This window comes from Sturnus vulgaris, chromosome 23 (assembly GCF_052056855.1).
Source record: "Sturnus vulgaris isolate bStuVul1 chromosome 23, bStuVul1.hap1, whole genome shotgun sequence".
Lineage (NCBI taxonomy): Eukaryota > Metazoa > Chordata > Aves > Passeriformes > Sturnidae > Sturnus > Sturnus vulgaris.
Window position 1 is genome coordinate 2,495,063 of NC_142265.1, and position 26,784 is coordinate 2,521,846.

The 26,784-nt window shown below is 45.1% G+C and overlaps 1 protein-coding gene across 5 annotated transcripts in view; it reads left to right on the top strand.

Annotated features, from left to right (window-relative positions):
* ARHGAP32 (Rho GTPase activating protein 32) overlaps window positions 1–26,784 on the top strand; it is a 178,951-nt gene that overhangs the window by 34,767 nt on the left and 117,400 nt on the right. For 3 of the 5 annotated variants that reach the window (XM_088177983.1, XM_088177985.1, XM_014891117.2), the window contains exons 3-5: window positions 10,285–10,376; window positions 11,447–11,488; window positions 11,905–11,989. In XM_088177983.1, coding sequence (XP_088034109.1) covers window positions 10,285–10,376; window positions 11,447–11,488; window positions 11,905–11,989 — 219 coding nt within the window. The remainder of the gene's footprint in view (window positions 1–10,284; window positions 10,377–11,446; window positions 11,489–11,904; window positions 11,990–26,784) is intronic. The other 2 variants (XM_088177984.1, XM_088177986.1) reach the window with 1 other exon arrangement.

Consider the following 26,784-nt stretch of genomic DNA (forward strand, 5'->3'; position numbering starts at 1 on the left):
ATGGGAATTGCTGCAGCTCAGGCTGGGGAATGGGGATACCAGAGCTAAGGGTGGGATGGAAGTGGGAGTCCAGGAAGTGTGGAAAGCTCAGGCACTGATCTGACACAAATGTTTTGGGACAGGCCAGCACACCAGGCAGGCATCAGGAGCAATAATATTTTGGTGAAAGCAGTTCTGGTCTGGCATTGCACCAGTAAACCTCTGTTTCCTTTTCAACCCACAGAACTTGCTTTTCCTTGTTATTGCTGCATGAATCTAGCATTATTTTCCCTCGTTAAGCTTTTGGCAAGGGTTTCTGTTGCTGTGTGAGGTTCTTTCTCTGCCTCTTGCTTCCAGGGCCTTTTCATTTCACAGGCTGGCTCCCAGCACAGAGCTTGTCCCCGAGAATCTTCAGAAATTGGGGCAATCACTTAATTGGCACACTGGCTTCCATTTGGGTTTGCCAATTAAATAAGTTCAATTAATCCAGAATGGATACTATGTTTTTGGCAGGAAGTATTAATTCATAGCAGTCATTTAGTTTCACAGGCAAGAGCAGCAATAGTTTCTGGTTACATTTGCAGCCTTTCCAGTGTGTGCACTCTGGCACTGCAGTGGTGAGCCGGAAGATCCAAATTATGTTTTGTAAATATCTGTTTGAAAGTCTGTTTCTATACAACAAAATGAAGGAATGATTTGGAATTTGCTAAGGCTGGATCAATGCAGTTTGCTGTGCACTATGATCCCCAATTTTAATGCACCCTGTTTGTCATTTCTTTCCTAATTCTGGCTCAGCCGGGCTGCTGTAGCTGTGGTCCTGGGGATGCTGTTGTGGCTACTCCAGGTTATTCCCTGCCCTGAGTCAGGAGTCAGGATTACACTGGCACGACCCTCCACCTCTTTCCCTCCCACCCTGTTCCAAAGCTGACCCCTTTTTGTTCCTGTTTTGTTATCAGATTACAGGAAATGCCACAATTGTTTGAAATGTACTTATTTGGGAGATAAAACTTATAATTTATTTACTGTCAATCACTTTTCCCTAGTCCCAGCTGCTTAAAAATAAGGTGGAACGTTTAGGAAGGGAAAGAAGTCTCTTATTTATAAGTGTTTAATTTTAACTGGCTTTTTTTTTTTTTTTTAAATCAGTGTCCATGTCCTCTTAGTTACCATAATGCAAGAAAAGATGGAACAGTTTTTGAAGGGTATCAACCATCTGCTCATCCATCCCCTTCCATTCCCCACCCCAATTTAAGCCCAAGAGACAAACAAATCATGTCAGTTTGTCTTTCTGAAGGTTGTAGGCATTAATGGTTTCTTTTAGCCATGATTCAGCTTTCTTAATTATAAAATGAAGAATTATTCCCTGAAGATGTTGGTAATCATTAGCCTGACTTTTTAATTTAAATCATTCCCTACATTTCTACCTTGCTGCACAGTATTGGTCACTGCTGTGTTGGTGGAAGGCTGCACGATGTTTTTGGGATTTGATCAAATGCCATGGTGGCAAGGATTATTCGTGGCATGGTTTGGGTTGGAAGGAGCCGTACAGTGCCACCCCTGCCATGGCAGGGACACCTCCCACTGTCCCAGGCTGCTCCAAGCCCTGTCCAGCCTGGCCTTGGGCACTGCCAGGGATCCAGGGGCAGCCACAGCTGCTCTGGGCACCCTGTGCCAGGGCCTGCCCACCCTGCCAGGGAACAATTCCTTCCCAATATCCCATCCAGCCCTGCCCTCTGGCAGTGGGAGCCATTCCCTGTGTCCTGTCCCTCCATCCCTTGTCCCCAGTCCCTCCCCAGCTCTCCTTTATGCCCTGCCAGGGGCTCTGAGCTCTCCCTGGATCCTTCTCCTCTCCAGGTGAGCACCCCCAGCTCTCCCAGCCTGGCTCCAGAGCAGAGGGGCTCCAGCCCTGCAGCAGCTCCATGGTCATTATTCACTTTCTCAGTTCTTGAGTGACACCAGGTCATTTCTGGAGAGCAGTGTCCCGTTTCCAGCATGTGCCACCTTTCCTGGTGACAGGGCAGGCAGCAGTGAGGAGTCCTGCCCAGTTTGGGGAGCCTGCTGTGTGATCCCAGGCCAAGCTTTGCCCTTGGACAGAGTTAATGAAGTGACTCTTTTGTTGTGTTGGTCAGAAGTTTATGGACAGTGTATGGTATAAAGTGTGTGCTGCAGGCAGACACATTCCTCACATTGCTGTGTTGTCACAGGGCTTTGGGCAGGGGGTGCAGTGGATCCCAGTTCTGTGCTCATGCCATTGGAAACAGCTCTTTTCTATAAACAAAAGCTGAGCCCAGGCTGGCTTAACACACAGAAATATAAATTCCTGTTAATTGTACTGACTCAGATGCTGGGGTTGAACATCAGGCTGCTGTTTTTTCCACCTTCCCCATCTTGCTGCTGCTGCACTGGGACAACTCCTGAGTTGCTAATCCAATTTATACCTATAACATAACATCACATTGTTATTTGCATAATCACTGGCTTGGCTAGGAGACTTACCAGAGTGGGATTTGCTTATTTGAGTCTGAGTCCATCTCTGTTGGGTTTTTTGTGATGAGAATTTGCTTTCTACAATAACAACCCAAAGCTCCAATTGTCCTTTTATGTCCAAGCCATGATTAGGATCCCCTCCTCCCTCTGTGCATCAAACAGTAGCTGGGATCTTTGGAGTCTTTTTTTTTTACCAACAAGAAACTGGAATCAAATGTATTGTTCTTGTTGGATGTTCTATTTTCTGTGGCTTTTCTCTATAATTTATTTTGTAGACTGCACAGAAGCAGGACTCTAACCCTGGCTGCCTTTCCCACGCATATTGTATGTGGGATTTTTGTTCTTAAAGAAAGTGCATTCCTGAGCCACTCTGCCATTGTGTGAGGCTGTGTACTGTACCCTGCAGCTCCTGGGCCCGGGCCTTTGGGAATGGTAATCAGGCTTCACAATAGGAGTGTCAGGTCCAAACTTAGGGCACTCAGGGAGTTATCATGCTAATGCTGCCCTCAGTAGCTGACCATTCACTTGTGCTTGGTTGCATCTCTTTTAGCCCTAAAACTATGGGTTCTGTGAAGGAAAACAAGTGTGAGACTGTTCTGGAAATCACCAGCACCCCTTGAGTGCATTGGACTCACTTGCAGAGAATCACTGAAAATCTGTGTGTCTTTTTAAGGCTCCCTTGGGAGGTGTTGCCATGGCACAGAATCCCTCTGCTGTGCTGAGGTGAATTTTGGTGGCAGTGACAGTGGCAGTGCCAAAGGAGGTGCTCAGAGCTGCCAAGCTGCTTGTTCCATGTCTGGGATTCCACTTCAGTGGTTTTACATGGGAGCTGGAGAGGGTTTTATCCACATATCCCTGAGCTGCAGATCTTTATTTGAAAACATAGTAGACAAATAGTTAAGAACTTTTTCTTTGCTCATTCCAGGCTGATCCTTTAAACTCTGGTAAATGGATGCCCTGGACCAACTCCTCTGTGATGCTAAGTCTCTGGAATGAGATTCAGGTTTCCCTGAATTTGCCAGCTCATGGCAATGCTTTAAAGTGTTGGGGTTTTTTTGTTTTGCTTTTTCTTATTCCCCCCCCCCCCCCCCCCCTTTAGTGGAGAGATGCTGAGAGTAGAAAAAACACGTTCTGTGTGGTCCTTTTAAAAAAAAGAGAAGAATTCCCTTTTATATATGCCATGAAGTAAGTACTGGTTGGAGCAATTCAGAACTGGGAACGTGGAAAATGGAATTAGAAGTTCTAAACTCTGAAAATGATACACATTCAAGTGTCTTTATTGAATGCAGATTTCTTAGACATGGGATTAAGAATGTGCATTGCCAATGTTCAAAGTTTCCTTACTGTAAGAACTTGTCATATTTTCACTCCTTTTCTCTATCCCATTATCTCAGTTGCCATGAGATTTTAAAGGCATCTATGACTGGGTGAGTGTTTCTCCACATTCTACAGTCCCCAAACTGAGAGCTAAATTAAAAGGTCAGTACTACCTCTAATTACTTAGGCCATCCTGGCCTTGAGCTCTGCACCTAAAGCACCTCTCGTGCCAGAAAGGATATTTGGAAGGAACTAAGTGATGACTTCAATTAAAAAAAAAATTAAAAAATTAAAAGATTACAGTGTTTCTCACTCTGGAAAACATCCTTGTGTTGGGTGTTATTGAATGTGGCTGTGCTGCACTCTGCTGATGAGAACATGAACAGCACAGGATTAATCCTTAAAATTCCACAATCACAGGGTGCTGGAATGGATCTTAAAGCCCACCAAGTGCCACCCCCTGCCATGGGCAGGGACACCTTCCCCTGTCCCAGGCTGCTCCAAGCCCCAGTGTCCAGCCTGGACTTGGACACTGGCAGGGATGGGGAGACCACAACCTCTCATCTCAATGAAGAAATGCAGAATTGGAAGGGGGTATTTAATGCAATTTTTAACTTCTTTGGTAAAGCTGCTTATATGTATGTAAAAGCACATATATTTGTTTAAGATGGCATTGTCAGACCTGGGTACCTAAACCAGGTGTTGCTTCTTTATTTTAAATATCTACAAATATCTTGAGCACCTCTGAAAAATGTAGCTGCAATGTACTAATGTGACAGAGCCATGCTGTAAGAAAATACTTTAGAAATTCATTTGGTTCCACTAAATGAATCCATGGAAAATGATAACATGAACTTGGCAAATATTTGCATTTCCATCATATTGCCCCTGTACCTCTGACTTTTTGGGTGAATGTTTCTCTTCATCCATTCCCATATGTTTCTGCTGTTGTAGCCTTGCTGTGCTCTGTACATCTTAATCCTTTTAGAGATAAATGCTGCAGAATTGGGACCTTTCCTTTGGAATTATTTGGAGCAGCTTGGACATGATGACTTTCAGTTTAGTGGAGCATTCTCCCTTTCCTATTGATTTATTTATTGTGGAGAACTAGGTTAGTTGTCACAGCATCTGAAGCAAGAGCAGAGAGACCTTTGTCTCCCTGGGGTGTGTTAAAGGCTGCAGGGTCAAAGCTGAGATGAACCAAATTTCTTCTTCATTGTGCTCCATCCAGGAGAGCTCCTGGGCAGTAATTCCTGAGAGCAGATGCTGATGGAGCCATCACCTTCCCTAGGATTTTTGTGGGACACTTTCTTTTTACTGCTGCAGAGCAAACTCTCTGATGGAGTGGATGCTGAGCCAGCTCTGTGTAGTGAGTTGGTACCCAGAATTTGGGGTAGCTATTGATGTACATGAGCAGCCACTTCAGAGCTCTTCATTCCTCCTCGTGCCAAGTGAAGAAATTACTGCTCCCTACAGAGTGATGACTTCTAAAACAACATTTCTGTTCCCTGCTGTTCTCCAATGAAGCAAAACTTTAGGGTTTTTGAGAGCTCTAAAGGGGTTTAGGTTTTTTTCCTCTCTTTGTATTTTTTCCCTCCTAGAAAATTGAGGGGAAATGAAGATGATGTAAAGGAAAGACTGTCATGGAAACCAAGCAGCATTTGGAATCAGCTCTGCTGTTTTTAGAAACAAGGCCATGTGCTGACAGAATCCAGAGCAATCTGGTCCCTCCAAAGTGGTTTTGGTGAGAGACTGACAGTGGAAAATGAATAAATATTAGTGCCTGTCTAATAGTTATTCTTGCTTTGTGATAACCTTGGATTAAATTCCTGCCTTCAGAAATCTCTCCTGGATTCAGCCTTCTGCTGAGGAGTGTCTGAGGTGCTTTCTCAGGGCTCTTTCTGTAGTCCTGTGGAAAAGCAACCATGGGTTTACTGGTGGGATTCCAGAAGCAGCAGGAGGAGAGCTGTGGGTTCTGCACTGGTTCAGTATTCTCCCCTGTCGAGGATACCAAGGTGGAAACTTCATCACATCGTGTTCACTGCACTGTTGTGTTGAGCTTTACTTGTATTTTCAGATTGTGTTACGTCTCTGCATGTGGGGGAGACAGGTTGACATATTTTCTGGTAAATGCAGGGAGACTTTTTGGGGAGAAAATCCTTTCATATTATGCCGTGAAATTGTTAGATATAAATTATTTATGACTAAGGTTTTGTGTGCTAGAGAGCACAAAGCTGAAGTTTTCTAAATCATGTCTATAAATAAAAAGACTAGAAATTTCAAATGCTTAAAGCTAAACAGCCTGATTTGTGAGAGCTCTCAGATTCTGCTCTTGGATTCCCAGGGAGATTAGGAGCAACACTTGAACATGTCCAGAGAAAGGAACGGAGCTGGGGAAGGGGCTGGAGAATCCCTGAGGGAGCTGGAAAGGGTCTCAGCCTGGAGAAGAGGAGGCTCAGGGGGGCCCTGGTGGCTCTGCACAACTCCCTTACAGGAGGGGACAGCCGGGGGGATTTGGGATCTGCTCCAGGGAACAGGGACAGGAGGAGAGGGAATGACCTCAAGTTGTGCCTGAGGAGGCTCAGGTTGGATATTGGGGAAAATTTCTTCCTGGAAAGGGCAGTCCAGCCCTAACACAGCTGCCCAGGGCAGGGGTGGAGTCACTGTCCCTGGAAGTGTTCAAAAAACAAAAAGTGTGGATGTAGAACCTCAGGACACAGTTCAGTGGTGAGTGAGTGATGGTCTTGATCTTAAAGGCCTTTCCCACCCTTAACAATTCTGTGATCCTGGGAGCCACAGGAGGCTTGGACAGGCAGACAGGCTTTCTTCTTCCTTAGTGGAAGGGTTTAGTGAGATCTTCCTGCCTGGCAATCCCTGTGACAAAATACTGACTTTCTGCAATATTGTCTCTTCTACTACTGATAAAAGTGCAGCTTTTGGAAGGGGAATTTTCTTGGTTCAGGGCAAGCTGGTGGTGTCTCTCCAAAGCACAGGTAAGAGACTGAGATTTCTGATAAATCAATTCTCTGAGTTCTGGGTAGAGCTCTAATTTGTTTACCAAGTTTTGGACCAGAGCAGATTGATACAGCAGTGACATTCAGCTGTGAAAATGGGACTAAACAATTTGCATAAACAGATTTGCTCTGCAATTACCAGGTTTCCACAGCACAGTGATGCATAGAGAATAGGGAAGTGAGAAGCCACTGATGATGCCAGGTAGCTAATTTTCGGATGTAAATAATCCACGTGTTTCAAAATCATTTTTAAAATTAAATTACTGTGACACAAAGCACAAAAGAAAACAAATCTCATTTGGAGGGTTTTGTTTGTGTTTTGAGGTGAGAGTGACCTGCATGCTACATGCCAAGTTTTGCATCAAAACAGGTGCAAAATAGTGTATAAAATCTGTTTTATGTAGTTGTGTATCTTTGGTTTGAATGGAAAGGAGTTGTGGTTATTAAGCAGTTGTGGTTATTAATACAATTTCTAAGATTGCAGTAAATTCCTTTTTTGCTGTCTTTTCACCAGGTTTTTTTCTCGTGTTGGTACCTCTTAATAAGGATTTGAGCACAAGTTCTGTGCTTTTGCCTCAACTGTGAGCCTTGGAGAGGTTGTTGTTCTGCAGCAGTCCATGGAGCTCATATCTAATTGGAAAAGCCTCCAGAGTTAATTACTGCCTTGCATCTCATTGCCATCCAGTTAACTGGATGCAGGAAATGGGAGAGGCAGAAATGCAGCTCAGTTTGGACTTTACTGGGAAGGAGAGGATAATACAGCTTTTCCAAGAGAGGTGCTGGCATTTCAGGCTCCTGGAGATGTGAGTTTTGCCTATGCCTATGCTATGAGTCAGATCTAGGGAGGTCTCTGCCCACTGCTGCAAACTGGCTTGAAGCCCACATCTTCTGTCAGATTGTTTATCCATTTTTATATCCCACCAGCTCCTACTGCTGATGGAGAAGAAAAATTACTTTTCTTCCTACAGAAATTCTGTTGCTTAGAAAATTAAGCAAGCACATCCAGCTTGGCCTAAAAGCAGCTTATTGGAATGGCACATTTATTCTTCTAACTAGTTATTTTCTTATGTAAAAGACCTGTGAGGCTTATTAAATTGATGATCCTCTTAATGCTAAAGTTCACAATGAGACTCTCAAGTGTCCCATTACATCCTGAAGTGGTTGTGTGCTCAGTAAGTCAATCAGCCCAGAGTAGGTTTATTGAAGGGTATAAATATTGTTCCTGTTTTCCTCTGGCTGTGCCTGTTGTGCAGAGCTGTGGGACAGTGGGGTCAGAGCCCTGGCTGTGGTCAGGGCTGTGCAAGGTGCAGCTGGGAGAGAGAGGGACCTGGACTCAGATTTATTCAGTAGAGCTCAAAGAGGAGAGCTCACCCACAATAGATTTAGCAGGGGCAGTGCTGGAAGCAGCAGGAGCTGGATGGGTGCAGCTGCTGCTGTGTGACTGCAGCTCTTGGGGTTCATCTCCTCAGAGCCAGGCTCAGCCTGGACCCCGTGTCCAGGGGAGTGGGGCTCCTGCAGCCTGCTTGGCTTTGTCCAGAGCAGGCACCAGGATGATCAGAGGGATGGAGCAGCTCTGCTGTGAGGAGAGGCTGAGAGAATTGGGGTTGTTCAGCCTGGAGAAGAGAATCTTCAGGGTGACCTAAATGTGGCCTTCCAGAGCCTGAAGGGGCTGAAAAGGAAGATGGAGAAGAGACTGTGGACAAGGACCTGGAGTGACAGGACAAGGGGAATGGGTTCAAACTGACAGACAGTAGATAGATGGGATGTTAGGAAGAAATTAGAAATTGTTCCCTGTGAGGGTGGGCAGGCCCTGGCACAGGGTGCCCAGAGCAGCTGTGGCTGCCCCTGGATCCCTGGCAGTGCCCAAGGCCAGGTTGGACATGGGGACTTGGAGCAGCCTGGGACAGTGGGAGGTGTCCCTGCCCAGGGAAGGGGTGGGACTGGATGATCCCTGAGGTCCCTTCCAACCTAAACTCTTCCAGGACTCTGCTCCTGTTGTCTGAAGCAGGGGAATGGACCTGAAGTACCAGAGTGTCCCTGGTGCCTGTAGCAGGATCCTCCCATGGATAAGGGGGTTGTAGCCTCGCCCCTGTGCCTGTCTGGGGTTCAGTGGGATGGATCCCTCTCTCTCTGGCACTGGTCTGGTTGATGCAAACAAGAAGGAGAATGACACTGACTTCCTGCAGCTGTCAGTGATGGGATGGAGCTCAGGTACAGGTGACCTATGTAAGGTACAGGTGACCTGTGTCAGGGGGAAATGGGAGCTTCAGGGAGGGCTGACAAAGATTGTCCTGGTGTTCATCCCACACATGGGCTGCTAGCATGGATTGTGGTGCTCCAACTGTAAAGTTTTGGGAGTGGAGACCAGTTTCTGCCTATTCCACACTGCAGAATGCAGCTGTGCTCTGTTATCAGTCACAGCTTTGGGGCAGATGCAGCTCTGTTCAGAGATCTTCTGCTGGACCAGCTTAGGACCATTGGGACTGATGTAACATCAGGGCAAGCATTGTTCACTTCTGTCAGTAATTGATGGAATACTTTCTGGTTCCAGGCCTGTGAGAGAAGTAACACTGAAGTGCCTTTCTTCCTCTTGGTTCAGCATTCCCTCTTTGGAACATTGTTCATGTTTTTAGTGCATTGTATAAAGCAGAGAAAGCTCATTCAGCTGGTGTCACTGATGGGCAATCTCTGGGCAGCATCAGTTGTTTTTCTCCTTCTCTGTGAAGTCTGTGCTGGTCTTGCTGTTTGATCACTGCTCTCTCCATGAAAGCCTCACTGAACCCCCTCATTCCTCTGGATCACAGTGGGAGAAACCCATGGAACTGAGTGTTTGTGCCCCTTGTGATGGACAATTCAACCCCAGCAGAGCTCGTGGCTTAGGCAAAGGCAGCTGGAGGAAGGAGGGGATGGGAAAGTATGACAGAACAGAAAGGAGGGAGTTCGGAGTTCTGGCCTCACTGAAGTAAATGAATTTTAGTGATTAAGGAATTTTAATATCCTCAAGCACTTAAACCAATAGCTTCAAACATCTATTTTAAAAGTTCACCTCCCACATATAAGCAGCTCTGTCATTAACTTGTTTTCCACTGTGTGAGCAATCCAGCTTTTTGCAGTGCCTCTGCCTGAGTCTAAATACACAGATGTCTGGAAAATCAGGTACTTTATGAGAAGTCCAAGTATGGAGTTTGGGAATATCTATTTCACTCCCACCTCTGAAAATCACAACTTTAGAAACGAGAAGTAGCAACGAATTAAATACTGGATTTCACAGGTACACCAAGGGTTAGCAAGGCTGGGGGCAGGAAGAGATTGTCACCTCTCTGATCCCCATCCCAAGGGTCAGTTTTCCCTGGTTAAAACGCAGAATTCAACTTCAGCATATTGGAGGTTTGTGCCACCGTGCAGAACAGAGGAGTTCCTGCTCAGGAGCAGAGCCCCGAGCTTGCAGCCGTGTTTTAACTTCTTGCTTTTCGTGTGTCCCCTGCAGGCCAGAGGTGCCGACATTCCGGACATGCCGGGGGAGCTGCCCCTGCGCTCCTGCGGCAGCACCGCCAGCATGAAGGTGAAGAACGTGAGAAAGTAAGAGCTCTGGGATTCCCCCTCTCTCCTGGCCTTCCTGAGTTTGCTGTGCTGAGTTTGCTGTTGTGCTGCAGTGCAGGGCATTCAGCACCAATTAGTGATGGGTATCTTCAGCAGAGCAACCAAAATCCCGTGGAACTAAGGCAGTTGGAGCTATTGGAACCTAAAACTGGCCATGAGAGGCTTTGCTGGCTCACTCTACTCTTTCTGGCCATAGGAACAAAGCTAGGTAGAGTTTTGAACTTCACTGTTGGAGTTTTTAAAATTTTCTTTAGCGATTCTTCCTGAAAGTGATTAATTAAAAAAAAAACCCACCACAACAGAACATATAGAGAAAAATCTCAAAAGAAGCCCAGGCAATGTATAAATTAGATAATTTTCCCTGTCTCTTTATGCTCTGGGAAGCTAAACCAGGACAAGTGGGTGGCCTATATGTATTTTTTTACCTGATTTTTTTCTCTTTTCTTTTTGCATTCTGCCACCTGTACCTTCATTTGAATGGATTTTACACAGTTTTCCCTTCTAAGGGGTATTTTTTCTTCCCTGATCTCCTGTTTTTTTGGGTTTTTTTGGTTTTTTTTTGTTTTTTTTTTCCCCTGTGGGCTCATGCTGTATTTCTGTCTCTGCTTGTCTCCCAGAGACTGTAAACCAAGTCATTATGCTTGCAGCAACGGGGATCAGAAATAATCAATATTACTTTGCTAAAAATGCTGACTTGAGGAGCAGAACTCCCCGAGATTGATGGATCTGAGCCTTCAGCTCACCCCTCTAGTGCTCTGCTGAGAGGGAAATGGCTCTTTGTTCCAGTGCTGAGCAGCCAGATGCTGCATCTCACTTCCCACTTGTATTCCCGTGGGAAGAGGGAGCTAGATAATGCCAATCTCATTGGCTCAGCACCAGGAATATCTCTAGGAGTCTATAACAGCCTCGGCAGAAGCAGGAGCATGTTGCAGAGCCACAGGAGCTCCCCAGCAGCCACCAGTGTGACTGCAGACACTTGGGAATAATTATGCCTGACTTTTGAATTTGCAAAAGGCAAAGGATAAATAGAGTTTGTTCTGCACCCTCAGATACATCCCCCCGGGACTGATGGGCTGTGATGCCTTTCACAGGTAAAGTTGTGCTTTCCTTGTGTCTCGTGTAAGGCTGTGGATGTGCATTTGTGAGCTGCAGCTGCTTGTCCCTGCTCCGTGTCCAGGAAGCCTGTGGGATGTGGTGCTGCTGGAATGTCACTCAGTTCTGTAGGGATGCAATGGGATGTGGTGCTGCTGGAATGTCACTCAGTTCTGTAGGGATGCAATGGGATGTGGTGCTGCTGGAATGTCACACAGCTCTGGAGGGATGCAGTGGAAAAGCCACTTGGCATTTCAGCTTTCCTTTCTCACTCGGTTCCCTTCCCCACTGTTTTAATGCAATCCCTGTGTTCCCTTGGCTTTAGGATGAGAAAGTTGTTGTTTTGTATCAGTACCTGTTTATCTCTGTTGAATGATCTGCATCCATCTCATGGTGTGCTCTTGCTGTGCTCCAGGTTATCCTTTACAAAGGGGCACTTCCCGAAGATGGCTGAGTGTGCACATTTCCACTATGAAAACGTGGACTTTGGCAACATACAGGTGAGTCCTGGATTTCTTTTATACACGAAACCCCTTGTGCTTCCTGCTAGCTGACCTGCTGGGGAGGCATGGAGGGACCTCCACAGAGGCTTATTTATTTGGTTTGTTGCTAAATGTTAAGTGATAAGAAGTCAAAGCTGTAGAAACTTCATTTGCAGTTGCTTCTGTGTGCTGGGGTAGAATCTGCACTCAGTCATGTGGAGCTTTCCTTTGAGCTTGGAGATGGTTTTATTTCCACTGGATTTGGCTGATGTCAGTGTTTTAAGATTGTATCAAACATTCAGTCTTGAGTCATCAGTAATCACTGCGTGTGTATTTTTGGTTTGTGTGTGTGTGATTAAACAATTGTGTGAATGTATTTATGTAAATATAAATAAATCAAATTTACCCCTTCTCTTAGCTCTGCATTGTGCATTGCAGCAGTTGTGTCATCAAAATACCAGAAACTGCTTGTCAGCCCGAGCTGCATTTCTGGAAATGTGCAGGCTTTGCTCCTCTGTGATCCCTCCCTCAGGAACAGAGGCAGAAGTGTTTTCCAGGGAGGGCTGAGACCCAGGAGTTTCTCACAAACAGGACACATTTTGTTCTGCACTTAGAGGAGCAGGAATGCCTCTGGCATCTGCCAGCCTTGCAGCCAAAAGGAGGTTACAACCTTTTCATTTGTAAAACATTTCCTGTAATACTGAGTGAATTATTTACAGCCTTTGGTGCTTCTTGACACTTTTGCAAGTAGAATTATGCAGCTGTGTTTTTTCCTCTGTGTGTGTAAAATCCCAGCTGGGAAGGAGCTTGGGTCCTATTCAGGTCTGCGATGTGCTGTTGCTCACACCTGGTGGTGTGGGAGGGTTGGTTCAGCTGTGTGGGCACACACTGACACAGCCAGAGACACAAAGCACTGGGCACTAAATGGAGTGCAGAGAGCTCAGTTCCCATGGAGGTCCCTGGGAAATGGGCAAGCAGGAGCAGCCCTCACTCTGCTGAGAACTTTTATTTTCATTTTCTGAGTGTAGGAACAGTATGGCTGACCAATGTCCCTACTTTCTGTCTCCTGGTAATTTGCTGATTTGACACAACTAATTTTCCAGTCATTCTGGAGACAAGTTTTATGTTGGAGCAGGTCTCTGTCCACACAGGTGTGGTTTTTACATCCTGTGGTCCTCTGAGTTCTCCCTCCCATCATCCAGGGATGTTCAGCACAATGAGCAGCTGGAGAGGGAGCACAAGCTGTGCGTGGCACATACACTTTTTATGACCAATGATCAATTATTTTGTGGGTTTAAGCATTTCCTGGGATGTTTTCAGGATGGCAGAGCAGACCTGCAGGGTTCATCTTTGTGAGAGGCAGAAGTAAAATCAGGTAATACATCCTTTCCAGGTTTTCCTGAAGCACGTTCTGCTGGGAAGTTCCCACAAGCAGGAGTGGTTTAGCACTGCATTTTGTCACTGCTACTCCTGCAGCTTCCCCTGCTGTTGCTCAGTGTCCCCTGGCACAACCAGACCAGAGGCTGTAACCAGAGGAGGTCTGCCTGAAAAACAGAAATTGCGGGAGGATGTAGCACAGGAAATAAGAATGTGTTGGTTATTGAGCTGTTGCTGGTTATCTCAGCCCTGAGCTGTTTTCTGTGTCTGTGCTGTGAAACCAGGAAGAAAACCGGGGCTGGTGGCAGCATGAGAAGAACTGTCATAAAATTGAGACTCTGTGTGTGTTGAGGGGTCACTTCTCTGTTTCCACCATACCTGCCTCTGAAAAACCCTGTGTGTTTAGCTATTTGTGTACTTAAAGCAAAATCAGTGCCTAAATAAGATGACTCAGGCCCTCTGTGCCTCTAATTGCTTCCTCTTTCTAAGCAAGGTTTCTGATAAATCCCCACAGTGTCAGGACTTTTTTATATGGTGAAAAATCTCTGAGAACAAGAGCTTTGCTGCTGAAATGTGAAAATACAAAGCATTGCAGCACTTTCTTAGAATACCAGTATTAGTGGTAAAATAAATGAAAGCTGTTAATACAACAGCAGTATTAGTTGGGAGATTTAAAAATAGGTTCACACAGGGCTCATGCATTTTAATCAAGTTGGAGGCTCCTTTGTGTTCCCAAGGTAGAGCAGAGAATAGCAGTGGGCTGGAGTGATGGGAAGTGACAGCTTGGCACCTAATAGAGAATTACTGAGTTGCATCTGAGGGGTGGTGGGTGTAAACTGCTTTCAAAATCTATTCACTGTTAGAAATTTGCATAGTAGAAATGCAGTATTATCTGTCCGTGTCAGGAATTGTGTAATGCTGTCTATTAACAGCCTGGCCAAATTTCAGGTTGTTTTGTAACGTTTATGTCACTTATAATATGGTCTCATGGTGCAGGAGGTATTAATAGCCTGGCATTTCACCTCATGAGATCGTTTTAAATTAAATTGCTGAGAGGTATGAAAAGGGATTTGTTCTCCTCTTATCCTTGCACTGTGCTAGTGAGGCTGGGTGCATCTTGGGGGCCTTTTTCTCTTCAGAAATCTCCTTCCACACTGCTTCCAGCAGCACTGTCTTACCCATACCTGTGGCTGGCCAGCCAGGCACGTGTGGCATCCCAGGAAATTGCTGGTTGCCAGGCAAGGGCAGTGATGTCAAAGCTGTACTGATGACAGGTAAAGCCTCACAGATTGCATCAGTCCCCAAAATTCACTGGAATTTTGCTGAAGTACCTTCTGTTCATTACTGTGTTTAGTGTAAGGACTGTGTCATTAATTTTTAATTTCTAATGAAAAGCCAGGTTCTGCTTCATAGATGTGTTTTAGTCTGACATGGGATAAATATTCAGCTGTGGTTCAACTTCTTCATGGTCTGTCTCCCAAGGAAATGCAATGTTTCTTCTCAATTTACCTTTTTCCTAATTTAGCTTCTTCTCAGTTTACATAAGATACATAAGATACAAAGTCTCCCCTTTAACTGTTTTTGACCTGGTTCTCACTCATTGAACACATTGGTGGTAAGTTTACATAAAAATCTCTGTACAAATAGAAAGTCATTTCCAAGGGGTTAAATTTCATTTGTGCAGAAGAATCTATAATTTCACCTGTGAAATTATAAAAATGCACACTGTTCAACATCAGCACTTTGCATCTAGCAAGTGCCAGCTTTTTTTAATATCTGTTGGTTTTCTATCTGATTTATGAATAAAAGAACTCATCAAAACTCTGTGGGATCTATTGAGACAACTTCAAATTCACCAAGTTTAAAAATGTGATATAGAAAAATGAATATGGAGTCCCATATCCTTTTGCTTGCATTAAGGACTGACTCTAGACTGAGACACAGTTAAAGTTCCTTTATAATTTAAGAAGATATTAATGTAATTCAATAACTATATGCTAAAAACAGTCTGCTAGGTCCCCAGGAGCATTTGGACACCACTCCCAGGGATGCTCAGGGTGGGATTGTTGGGGTGTCTGTGCAGGGCCAGGAGTTGGACTGGATGATCCCTGTGGTGTCTCCCAGCCCAGGATGGAATATGAAATATGGTTTTAGTTTACTTACTGCTAGATGCCACTAATATAAACACGAGAAACAGTGATTGGGAATTCCTTAAATACCTACTTCCTGCCAGAAATAAATACTCTGTTCTTCACTTGAAAGGATTAAGACATTATCTCCAGCTGAGTAGCTTTTGGTAATGGAATATGGAGAGCTGATCAGTTCCATGCTTCCCAGATAATATTCTTTTCTCCCTCAAAAGCCATTTGCAGAAGGCAAGTGCTGTAATGCACATTTATATCACTTCAGCATCTTGCATTTGACACAGAATTATCCCTTCAGCACAGTCTCTGTGTTTGCCTTGCTGTATCTGATGTCTAAAAATAAATCCCCGTGGGAGCAGCAGTGACTTTCAGATCCTCTCCTTATCAGCAGAGCCTTGGCAGGGCCGTGGCAGGAATTGTGTTATCAGTGGTAAAGGAAGTATTTGAGGCACGATCACTTCCGCCTGCACAGGCATCAGCTGCCAGCAGTTCCTGGCAGCAATTGTGGCTCTGGGAATGCCTCTGCAGGGCTCTGGCCAAGCTGAGGGGCTGCTCCAGCAGCACCTGGGCTTTGCCCCTGGACTGGGATGTTCCTGTTGTGCCTCGTGATTGGAAACATTGCAAAGAGCAGCTCAGTCCTCCTGTGCCTGTTGGCAGCAGAGCCTGCTAAGAAGATCTTTCCGGGGTCATCTCCTTTTGGTTTGCCTTTTTTCCTTTTATTTAATGATATTTCAGGGAAGGGGGACATGGGGGGAATGTGCTTGTGAAGGAGTCTCTAATTTTTTTTTCCTAAGATGGATTGCAAAGGAAACAAAACTGGTAAAGCCTGGCCAGATGCCCTTGGCTGGGGTTAACTGAGATAGTTTCAGATGGCACAGCTAAAAGGAGTCTTGTGGATGAGCTGGGAGCAGCAGGGATAGGGATGCTCCCTGCTCCATGTGAGGTGAGACAGCCCAGCTTGGATCTCTCCATCAGGGATTTGATCCCAAGCCTGCTCAGTACCTGCAGTGCAGGAGGGTTTGTCTGTCCCCAGCTCTTGTCTGTGTATGGTGCTTTCAGTGCATGGCAGTCAGGAGCAGCCTGAGTGGCTCCAGGCTGCAATATCACTTATCCCATTCATTTTGTGAAGTGTTTAAGAAGGAAAAAGTATTGATTGTTAAAGCAAAGCGTAAAACAACAGTTCCCCATCCCAGTCCCTCGAAAGATGCAAGTTCTCAGTAAGAAGTATAGAAATTGGCCTGAATTTTGGTGTTGGGGCTTTGAGAGACAGTTTTGCTGTGTTCTGCTTTGTCTTTATGAGTTTTGAGTGAGGTGCAGACCCAGATTATGTGTGAAGAGGGGCCCCTTTTCAGTCCTTCATCTTTGCATGCTGTTAATCTCCTCCCAGACTTACCTGGCTGGATTCTGGTATGTTCCCCTCCTTTAAACTGAGGACTTCCCCTCCCATTCCCTGTCTTCTCCATGTGATTTCTTTCCTCTTGCCTGCCAAAGTGGTGGTGGGGATATTGCAAATGCTGTTTTAAGGACATGGGTATGTAAAAACAACTGTTCAGAGTGTAGGTGGAAATTGCTTCTATTAACTTAATAATTCCAATCACAGCTCCCTGAAAATTGGCACAGTCTCTTGCCAAGATCAACAAATTTTAAAAATTTGGAGTCTCTGGGCCAAGGTTTTTGCTGCCAAAGGAGTTAGGAAAATATTCGAGTAAGTTCACCTCAGTTTTTGGATTCTGCTGTTTCCTGGTCTTGCTTCCAGTGTGCCACAAGCTCCTCAGAAAAATTCTTCCCTGGAACAAGATCACACCTGTGAAATTCCAAGTTCCCTGTTTTTTTCCTCTGGTGAAATGGGAAGAAATCCAGCGTGGGTTCTGTCATGGAAGGATAACTTCAAGTATGGAGCTGTGACTGATCCACAGGGCAGAGAGGAGAATGAGGCTGGTGTTCCCGTGAGGATTTACTGCTAAATCATTCTGAAGGTGTTTTACACCCTTTGCTCCCTCTGATGGACTGTTCTGAAATCAATACTTCATCCTTTTTTATAAAGGAAAATGCAATTGGGCTGGCATTGCTCAGCTCATGGAATGGCCTCTCACAGTGACTGGATTTATTTATCTTAATCAGCTCTGTCTGATTTCCATGTTTGTCCTTTATTTTAAAAAGATGCTCCTGAAGCTGTACCCATGGAAGGGTGGGCTAGAACCCACAAAGAAGTATTGCAAGCAAATGAGATTTTTAACGTTGTTGGTTGATTACAACAGATATTTTTGGGGCTTTTTTACCTTCTCCTTTTTCTTTTGGATGTTTTTTAGGAGTTTATAGGGCATAAGCCATATCTCCACAGGAGAACAGACCCATTTGGGACAAGAAACAGAGACCTCCTGCAGGAATCCAGGTTATTTTCCCTTCTCCAGCATTTACCACTGGAAATACAGCAAGCTGGTCTGTGTAATTGTAGAGTTTTTTGTTCATTGAGGCTATTTGATGGCATGAGTAAATCTTCAAGTGGCTGTAATAAGCCCAGCTGTTATTTTGACATTGACCTCCTGCTGTTTGCCAGCCCTGTAAATCATCTTTACCAACATGTTGTAGAAAAGTGTTAAAATTGTTTTAATTAGTGACAGGAACACAGTTGTATTTGAAAATTTTTCTTTCCTACAGTTTAACGACCTGGAAAAAACGGAAAGCTGTATTATACATATAATTAAAATATGTTATAAACTTGAAAAGATTCCGTGGCCTCCAGGAAAATGATGCCTGTTTTGCTTGAAGGGAGATGAAATCCCGTCTGTTTCTGTGTGTAGCCAGGCAGCCTGTTCCCAGGAATGGTGTTAAAATGCAGTGTAATACTGGGCTCATGGATCTGCCAGCATGCCAGGCTGGAGTGATTTAATAACTGCCTTGTGGATATGATCCCTGAGATTTCCAGGAGCAGGGCTCTGTGTTTCCCCTCTCGTGGAGGTTTGTCAAGCCTGGGATGGATGAGCTGTGAAACCGAACTTGTGTGGGAACATTGCTGTGTGTGTTTAAAGTGTACCTGCCTGCAGAAAGGACACTTTGTTCAGGCCTGCTCAGGTGCCAGAGTCGGGAGGGTTGATGGCAGAATTGGCAGCCCGGGGGCAGCAGGTCAGCCTGGGGTGTTAAATGTTCATCCATGAGCTCAGCCTTCCTGGGGTGTGCCCTGCCCTGGGGATGGGCTCGTTCATCCCTGCTGCAGGAGCAGGCTGGAATAGCTGACACAGGGAGGGATGGGTGGGATGTTTGGAGAAATTCCTCCCTGGGAGGGTGAGCAGGCCCTGGCCCAGCCCAGAGAAGCTGTGGGTGCCACATCCCTGGAAGTGTTGAAATCTGGGTTGGACAGGGCTTGGAGCAGCCTGGGGTAGGGGAAGGTGTCCCAGCCCATGGCAGGGGATTGGACTGGATGGGCTTTTGGGTTGGATGTCCCTCTCAAGCCAAAGCATTCTGGGATTCTGTAATTCTGTGTCTAGAATATAACCTGATCCTGCAACATTTGTTGCCTGTCTTGGTTTTGACAATTTCTGCTTAAGGTTTGAGCAGACACCTGCTTAACCTCTTTCTGCAGGTGTGCTCTGTGTCCTGAGCCCTGTGACCATTTCCTCAGGGTGGTTCCATGATCTGGTTTCCAGGTAATTTCCACTCTTGGGACATGAGCACTGCTTCATTCAGGACTGCAGTGTTGCACTGTGGGGTGATGAGCTCAAGGTTGTTCTCAGTGTAAAATCAGGGAAGAGCTGTTGGAGTGCTCAGGATGAGCCTGTCACTGGCCTGTACTGTGGGGAGGGGGAAGAACTTGGGCTCCTGGTGTTTGGATGCTGCATGTGGAAGTGTTTGCTGTCCTGTGCCTGGATGGGCTCTGGATGTGCAGCTGCACGGAGATCACAGAGGGTGTTTCTGCATCTGCTGAGCTGACACCACCTTCTGTTTGCCTTACTTGCAAAAGAGAGATTTGGGCAGAAGATTTCCTGTGAACATAAACATTCCCAAGGGGCTGGAACCAGGAAGATTTCTCTTTTTCAAAGGAGGAGCAGGCACACACTCCCTGCATACAGACTGTTGGATGTCTGGAAGGCATTTGGAGAAGTCTGTGGGCTTTGATGGGTTTTTTTGTGATTTTATCCCTTGTTGTGGAGTGTGAGCAGAAGGTGGAGGCTCCTGCTTCCCTGTCCTGCAGGCACTGACCCTCAGCTCTCCTGAGCATCCAGAGCACAGAGCTCCTTGATCTTGACTCAGGATTCCAAAGGTATCAATTACCTCCTCTGGTTTCTCATTTCTGGCCATTTTCTCAGGAGAACCTGCAAACTCAGGCTGCTATTTTCCTGGCAAAGAAGCACCGAAAGGAAAGGGAATGCTTCCATTCCACGTGGATGTGTGGCTATGGGCTTTGAAAATCAAATACTTACATGGAGAGGCATGAGATTATCTCACTGCCTCTTTCAGACACCCTCCCCTGAAATTTAACTTCTTTTATCTCTTAAAACGAAGTGAACAAACTTTGATTCTACTCACTAGTTCTTGTTTCCACCCGACCAGATGAGTGAAAGAAATATTAATGAAAACCTACTCTGGGACGACATATTTTTAAGGTACAGGGCATTCCCTATCACCATCCTGAATTTCTTCCTTTCAAATAGTTCATTTCCCAGAAGGGGCTTTTATGAGAAGCTTGTTTAGCTGTGCACAGAGTTTTTTCAAGCTCCATCAGATGCTTTTTGGAGGCTCAAGGCATGGTTTGGGAGGTGTAGTCAGAATTGACAGCTCTGACTACAGAGAGAGCTTTTGGCAACATCACACTCAGAATTATGTAAGTAATAATTTAAAGGGAAGATGGTTCTGTAATAGACACCCCCAAATCCGGTATTATAGGAGTTGGAAATAAAAATACATAGTGCAATATACATTATATATGTTCAGAATCCTTGAACAGGCCTTAAAATCCATTCTGTTCAATTGGAAAGCTGATGAAACTTATAAATATGGTTATAAACCAAACTGACTAGAAAAATGCACTCTTGGGGAAGTGACATTGCCTTATCCTACCAGTTTATGTTTAGATCCCAACTGAAATTTTTCTGATTTACTTTGCAGTGGAGCTGTGTAATTCTTCTGTGTAGTGTTTAAGTTTATTAAGTTAAGTTTAAGTTTATTTATTGCAAATACAACATGTCAAAACATTCAGCCTTTAAAATAACTGATTTTGGACCAAGTTCCCATTTAGCAGCTTGAAGTAGTTAAAAAATCAAAATCTCTTCTGTTATTTTTACAGCTTGAGCCCAGGAATTCACTTTGCAATGTTGCTAAATTATTTAATAATTCTTTATCTGCTAAGTCCTGCAGTAATTGTAGGTGCAGCAGTTCTGGAATGGGCAGGGACCCCACTGGGAGCTGGAGCCTTGGGGCAGAAAGGATTTACATGGAAGGAGGGGAATGTCATATCAGGACAGGGGTGAGGTGCTGAGGTGAGGGGAGCTCAGGGTTACTGAGGCTTAATTAAAGGTGTGAGACTTGAGAACATCAGAGCTGGTTCAGAGTCCCCTGGCTCAAGGTTTGATTTAATGTTGTGCTTTGCCATTTGCTTTCAGATTAAAGAAAAGCTGGGTTGTGTTTGGGAGCTCTTTGTGGAGGAGTGAGTTCTTAGGCTGGTGCACTTTGAATTATTGATGGGTTTTAGCAGGAACACTGAGCTCTGATGGGCACTTTGAATACACCCTGGACAAGTGTGTTGGGCTTTATTTCCCCTGGCCCCTCATCCCTTTGAACTCTTTTTAGCCTCCCTGTATCCCTCAGTTTCCAGCTAGGTTCCACTGAGTGCAGTTCAAAGACAGCAGAGGATTCTGCAGAGCTGCTGGGTCGATGCTGGCCAGGGCCACAGGGAGGGTTTGGTCCTGCTTTCCTCTCCCAGCTGACTGGAACTTCTCAGGCCTGTCCAGAGTCACAAGGATGCACAACTTTGGCCGTTAATCAATTCACCCAGAGATTCTGGAAAATAGTGTTCCAAATTTACCATTTGTGATTTTAAGATAACCCAGGGGAGAGGGAAGACTTGGATTTTTAGCAATAAAATATCCAGGTGCTCTTATAATTCTTGGTAGTGCACCATATGGATGAATGGTTTCTTTTCCTATTATAAAAACAATTAAGATGTGGATGATGTATTTTGTGTTAGGATTATAGGTGTCTGTGTCTTGCAATTTGTGATGACCAGAGTAAGGATAGAACAGATCCTGTAAAGCAGACTGTGTCTGCAGCAGTAACCCTGAGTTGAATTAATAACAAGTCTGGATGACAGCACTTCCACACAGGCCCTTGCTGTGGGGTTTGTAGGCTCTGTGTGTGTGCTCCAGTGTTCCACGGCAGTTTGTTCACATTTAAATGTGCTTGGCCCCATGGCTCAAAATGGTTTGAGCTCTGGGAAGGGCTGGACCCTTTTACCTCCTTTGTGTGCCCATTTAAACGTGTTATTGTATCAGTGTTTGCTGTAGAGGAATGCTTATTTTACACAGAACTGTTGGTAAGTGATTTCATTATTTTCTCTTGGAAACTACTCTGCTATTAGTACAAATCTTAATTGAAATACCAATATTAGAAAGCAAAATAAAGGTTTAAATGTCTCATTTGTCCACAGTATGGAGCAGCTTGGGAACTTGTTCTGGAAAGGTTCTATTTTTCCATAGAATCACAGAATATTCTGAGTTGAAAGGGACCCCCTGGGATCAGGGGTCCAATTTCTGTGTCTGTCCTGGTGTGTGAAGCAGAGCTGTCCTCTGTGAGGTCCCGGATTTGTCATTGTGACCACTAATTCCCCTGCCTGGTGATTTAAGGGCTTGGCCATTTACCTTGGATTAATGAGCATGGTTGAGTTAATGAGTCACACTCAGTGTGGCAGCAGTGCCAGCCCAGGTGACTCCAGGTGCTGTCCCAGCTTGGCTTGTGCCATTACTCCTGTCCTCGTGCCTGTGTGTTTCACCACTGGCAGAATTGAATCCTACCCCCTTTCCCCTTGGAATGTGCAGAAATTGGGAGCAGGGCAGGGCTGCAGGGTGGTGCCTCTGTGGAGAGCAGGAGCTTCCAAGGCGTGCATTGCACTGGGTGGGGTTACACCGAGGCCTTTGGAGAGTGAGGGAAATGTTTAAAAACCAGAACCTCAATTCCACTGAGAAGCTTTTGGATAGGACAGGACATTGGTCCAGGACATGAACCTGTTTCCAGTGTAACCACCTTCCCTGAACTGTCATCTGGGAAGTTGAAAGGTTAAAATATTCTTTTCATATCTCTGCTATTTTATCTCCTGCCTCTGGCATTTTGTCAGAATTTTCTATATTCATAATGAAAACAGAGTTAGAGACCTGTCTGTGACCCTTTATGCAGTTAATGTTGTAACTCCTCAAGTCCATCCTCTGGACACAACCAATTAAGTATTTGACACATGGGTCAAAATACCAAGACACTGTTTATGAGCTACTTCACAATATTAAAGCTAATCCTATTGATTAAGGGTTTCCAAGATTATTTCTTTAATACCATGAATTTTAGGCATTTTTTTGTGCTGTTCTTGCTGCCCTTCACTGAGTCAGCATACAGAAGCCACATTTTTTTTATCTGCGAAAGCATTTTTCTTCTTTCCCTGGGATTTTGGATCCATACAGGATATAGTGCCCTTGCACAGGACATAAATAACCTGTGACAGGCAAGTAACAGGGTAATTCTGTGTGTACTTGTGTTCTGGAAAATGCAGCTTCATGTTTTCCAGCTGGGCTGTCTGTGAGCTTGCTGTACATTTATATGTAACTCTTAGAAAAAAGCCAGTGCTGCTGAAGTGCTCCTGGTGTGCAGTGTCAGGGGATGGCACAGTGTTCCTGCCTTCAGCACAGTCTCATTTGCTGGCCTTTCTCTCCTTACTCCAGAGGATTGTGTGTTCCCCACTGACTGGCTGGGAGCTCTTACTTGTGCTTATTTAGTGAGCTAAGAGCTTCACTTCTGGGCAAAATTCAGCAGGAATCCAACTTTGGTATCTTGTGACTGACCAGAAGAGCTCTAAAATCCCCACTGCCTTCACCTTTTGGTAGTCAGAAGGTTACAATTAATATTTCAGAGCACGGGATGCTTTTCAGTGCAGTGTCATGAGTCCCTAGACTGACACATAGTCACTGAGGTTGGAAAGACCTCCCAGAGCAACCACAGATAATAGAATCCAGTTTTTCCACCATATTGTGTTTAAGAAATAATATCACTGAGTTATAGAATGAGATAAAAAATTGTGGGGATTAAAATTTTTAAAATAAGTTTCACTTTTCCTTAGGGATTTTTCTGTGCAATCCCTTAAGTGTACAGGTATCTTCAAGGAGTTCTCAACCAGAGTGAAGAAACTTGCTTGTTTAAGGAAACTTCAGTTTCACTCATAACTGCTTAGGAGTGAAGATTTCAATATGATCATTTCAGTCTCTTTCCCAAACTCATTTCTTTTCAGAACTGAAAGTCAGTGACCGTGGTGTCAATTGTTTTATTCCTAATGGCTGAGTTAGAGCAGCTCTGTGTTTGCTGGGAAGTGCCTTTTGCTGGAATTAGGGCGGCTGGAGCCTTGTATATCAACCATTATGGAGTTTCTGAGTCTTATGGAGCCTCAGAAGAAACATCTAAGTTTCAGTGTCTTCTTAGAGATTTTCCTCCTTAGTTGGGTTGAGATAAAACTAAACCAAACCACTCATTTTAGGGCTTGTATTGGTGCCTGTTCGCCTTTGGTTTGGGCATCTCTGTTTTGGTAGGAAGAGTAATACTGATGATAAAGACATGAATCCTGTTTCCTCTGTCAGAATCCTGAGAGTTTCCCAGGATGTGGCAGAATCCGAATTTTCTCTGTCCTTTCTCTTCATCCTCTTCTCTCCCATCTCCATCACTGCTGAACACACAGCAGGAGTGCCAACAATCACCTGGGTGCGCTCTGCAGAACTTCCTTCATGGCTCCAGGCTAGCTGCCTTCAATCATTGAACTCCTCTAAGTGTCGCTGGATGTTTTCATCACAAACACACTCAGTTCCTTCCCACCCTAATTTCCCTGTGTCCTGTAGCTGTAGGATTGATTACAGATTAGATGGGGCAGCCTGAGTTAGTGGAAGGTGGAATGAGGTGAGCTTTAATGTCTCTTCCAACCCAAACAACTCTGGGATTTTCTGATCAATATAAAATCTTGTATTAAAACATCGTGTGTGTGTGTGTGTGTGTGTGTGTGTGAGGGAGGTTATGGTGCCTTGTCTTAACTGACTTATGCTTGTTCTTCCCCTTGTATAAATTCTCTTCAATCTGAGCAATATTTACTGTGCAAAGCAAGTAAACACCTGCAGTGTGTGGTCATTATTTTTCAATACGTAGAAAATATTTAGTTCTTAGACCCACTACACCTGAATAAAGTGTCAGCTGTGTTCTGGATTTTATATGCTTGTGTGAGTTGAATATTGCCCAAAGCCTGCAGGTTCCATGGGACACCCCTTTCTTCAAGGGAACAGCAGCTGGAGAAGTTGTGCAGGGCACAGCCTGTCCTTGTTGCTGGTGAGGTGTGACATGGCAGAAGTGCTGGAGCTGTGAGCATGGGGATTTGTGAGCAGCAGGAGAGAGGAGAGCACATGCATGGATGTGTTTGTGCACATGCAGAGATGGGCAGATGCAATAAAGCCCAGAGCTCTGAGTTTCCTGTTAATGCCAGATACTTTTAGTCTGGCTGAAGTTTTTATGCAACATTCAGCTAAGGGGGGAGGTTTTGGGTTCTCCTCCTAGAAAAGCTTTTGTTTTAGAAAATCAGTTTGACCATGTAGCTCTGCTGCTCATTTTCCAGCCCCTCTTGCCCCCTAAGCTGAGAGAAGTGCTTCCATCGAGTCTGTTCCATGTTTAGCACTTGCTCGAGTTATACAAAAATGAAAGTGGGTTATAAAACATCTGTCAGATTTGTCCCCACTGTGGGACAAGGACTTACTGTTTCTTTGGTTAAAAAGGCAGGGTGGGGGCAGATTGGAGATGTGAGGATTTGAAGTATTTCTCATGCATGGACACACAGAATCCTGCTTGCACCTTCCCCCAGCTCAGGTCTGGCAGAGTGGGAAGCTAAAGGACTTTCTTGGGGAGAGCCCTTGCTGTGGCTGTGTTCTCTTAGAGTGCATGCAGCAGTCAGTTTGGTCACAGCCTGACCTCTGCTTCCTATCAGGGATGCAGGCACAGCCTCAATGCCAGCAGTGCTGGCTTGCACACAGCCTGGTTTGGGCACGAGTGCTTGTTGATCTTTCCCAGTTGTGGGTCATGGGAGGAAATGGAATAAGTTTCCCCTCAGCTTTTATCACTTCCTCCTGCCAGGTAAGGGGAGATTATTGTCCTTCATTTGCTGCTGCTCTTGTCAGCAAGAGAAGTTGCTGGTGAGCCAGATGATAAATGGTGTTTGCTGTGGGGAAGGAGTTCCCAGATGTGGCTGTGCTGTCACTGCTCTCCCCTTGCTGCCTTCTGCCTTGGCCTTGTCCTGCAAGGTCCTGCTCACACAGCTGTGGGTGGAATGTGCCAGCTCTTGGTGTCAGTCACTGCAGGCTCACAGGGATGGGCATTTTTGATGGACAAGGCTTTTGGAGACCATGCACACCCTGCAAAGATAAAGCTGTGCAAGTTGGGCCAGCATTATTTCTTCTTATTTACAAACCTTACTTCATCATTTGAAAAAGTACATTTTGTTGTCATTTCCCAGAGTGGTTCTGAACTGCACATCCCTGGAAATGAGGCTTGGAGCAACCTGGGATAGTGGAAGATGTGGAATGAAATGGGATTTCATTCCCTTCCAGCCCAAACCACTCCAGAATTTGATGATTTTATGATTTGGTGGAGATGGTTCTAATAAAATTTTAGCATCGTAAACTTCCGGTTTTCAAAATTCTCATCTTGATGCTTACTTGGGGTTTCTTGGGAGTGAGGATGGGCTGGGGTGTAGAAGAGGGCAGGAGAAACAGTGACACAGTCCAAGGAGATTTCTGTGCTCATGGGCTGACTTTGTATAATTTATGTACATGTCCTAAGTGAGTTTTTGGGGTTCAGAGCAGGTCCAGAGGTTTTCAGGTGTTTCTGCTGTGCTTTCATGGCTCATGAGATACAGTCCTGCCTTCACACTGAGAGAAATTCCTCCTGCCCCAGACTGGCGGTGTTTGGTGCTGGGAGGGGACAGTGTTCCACCTTTGGAGTGCCAGGAATGTTGGTGTTGCTTCCTCCAGCCTTCCTTCCTCACCCAGCACCCAGTGCTGCATGTGGGCAGGG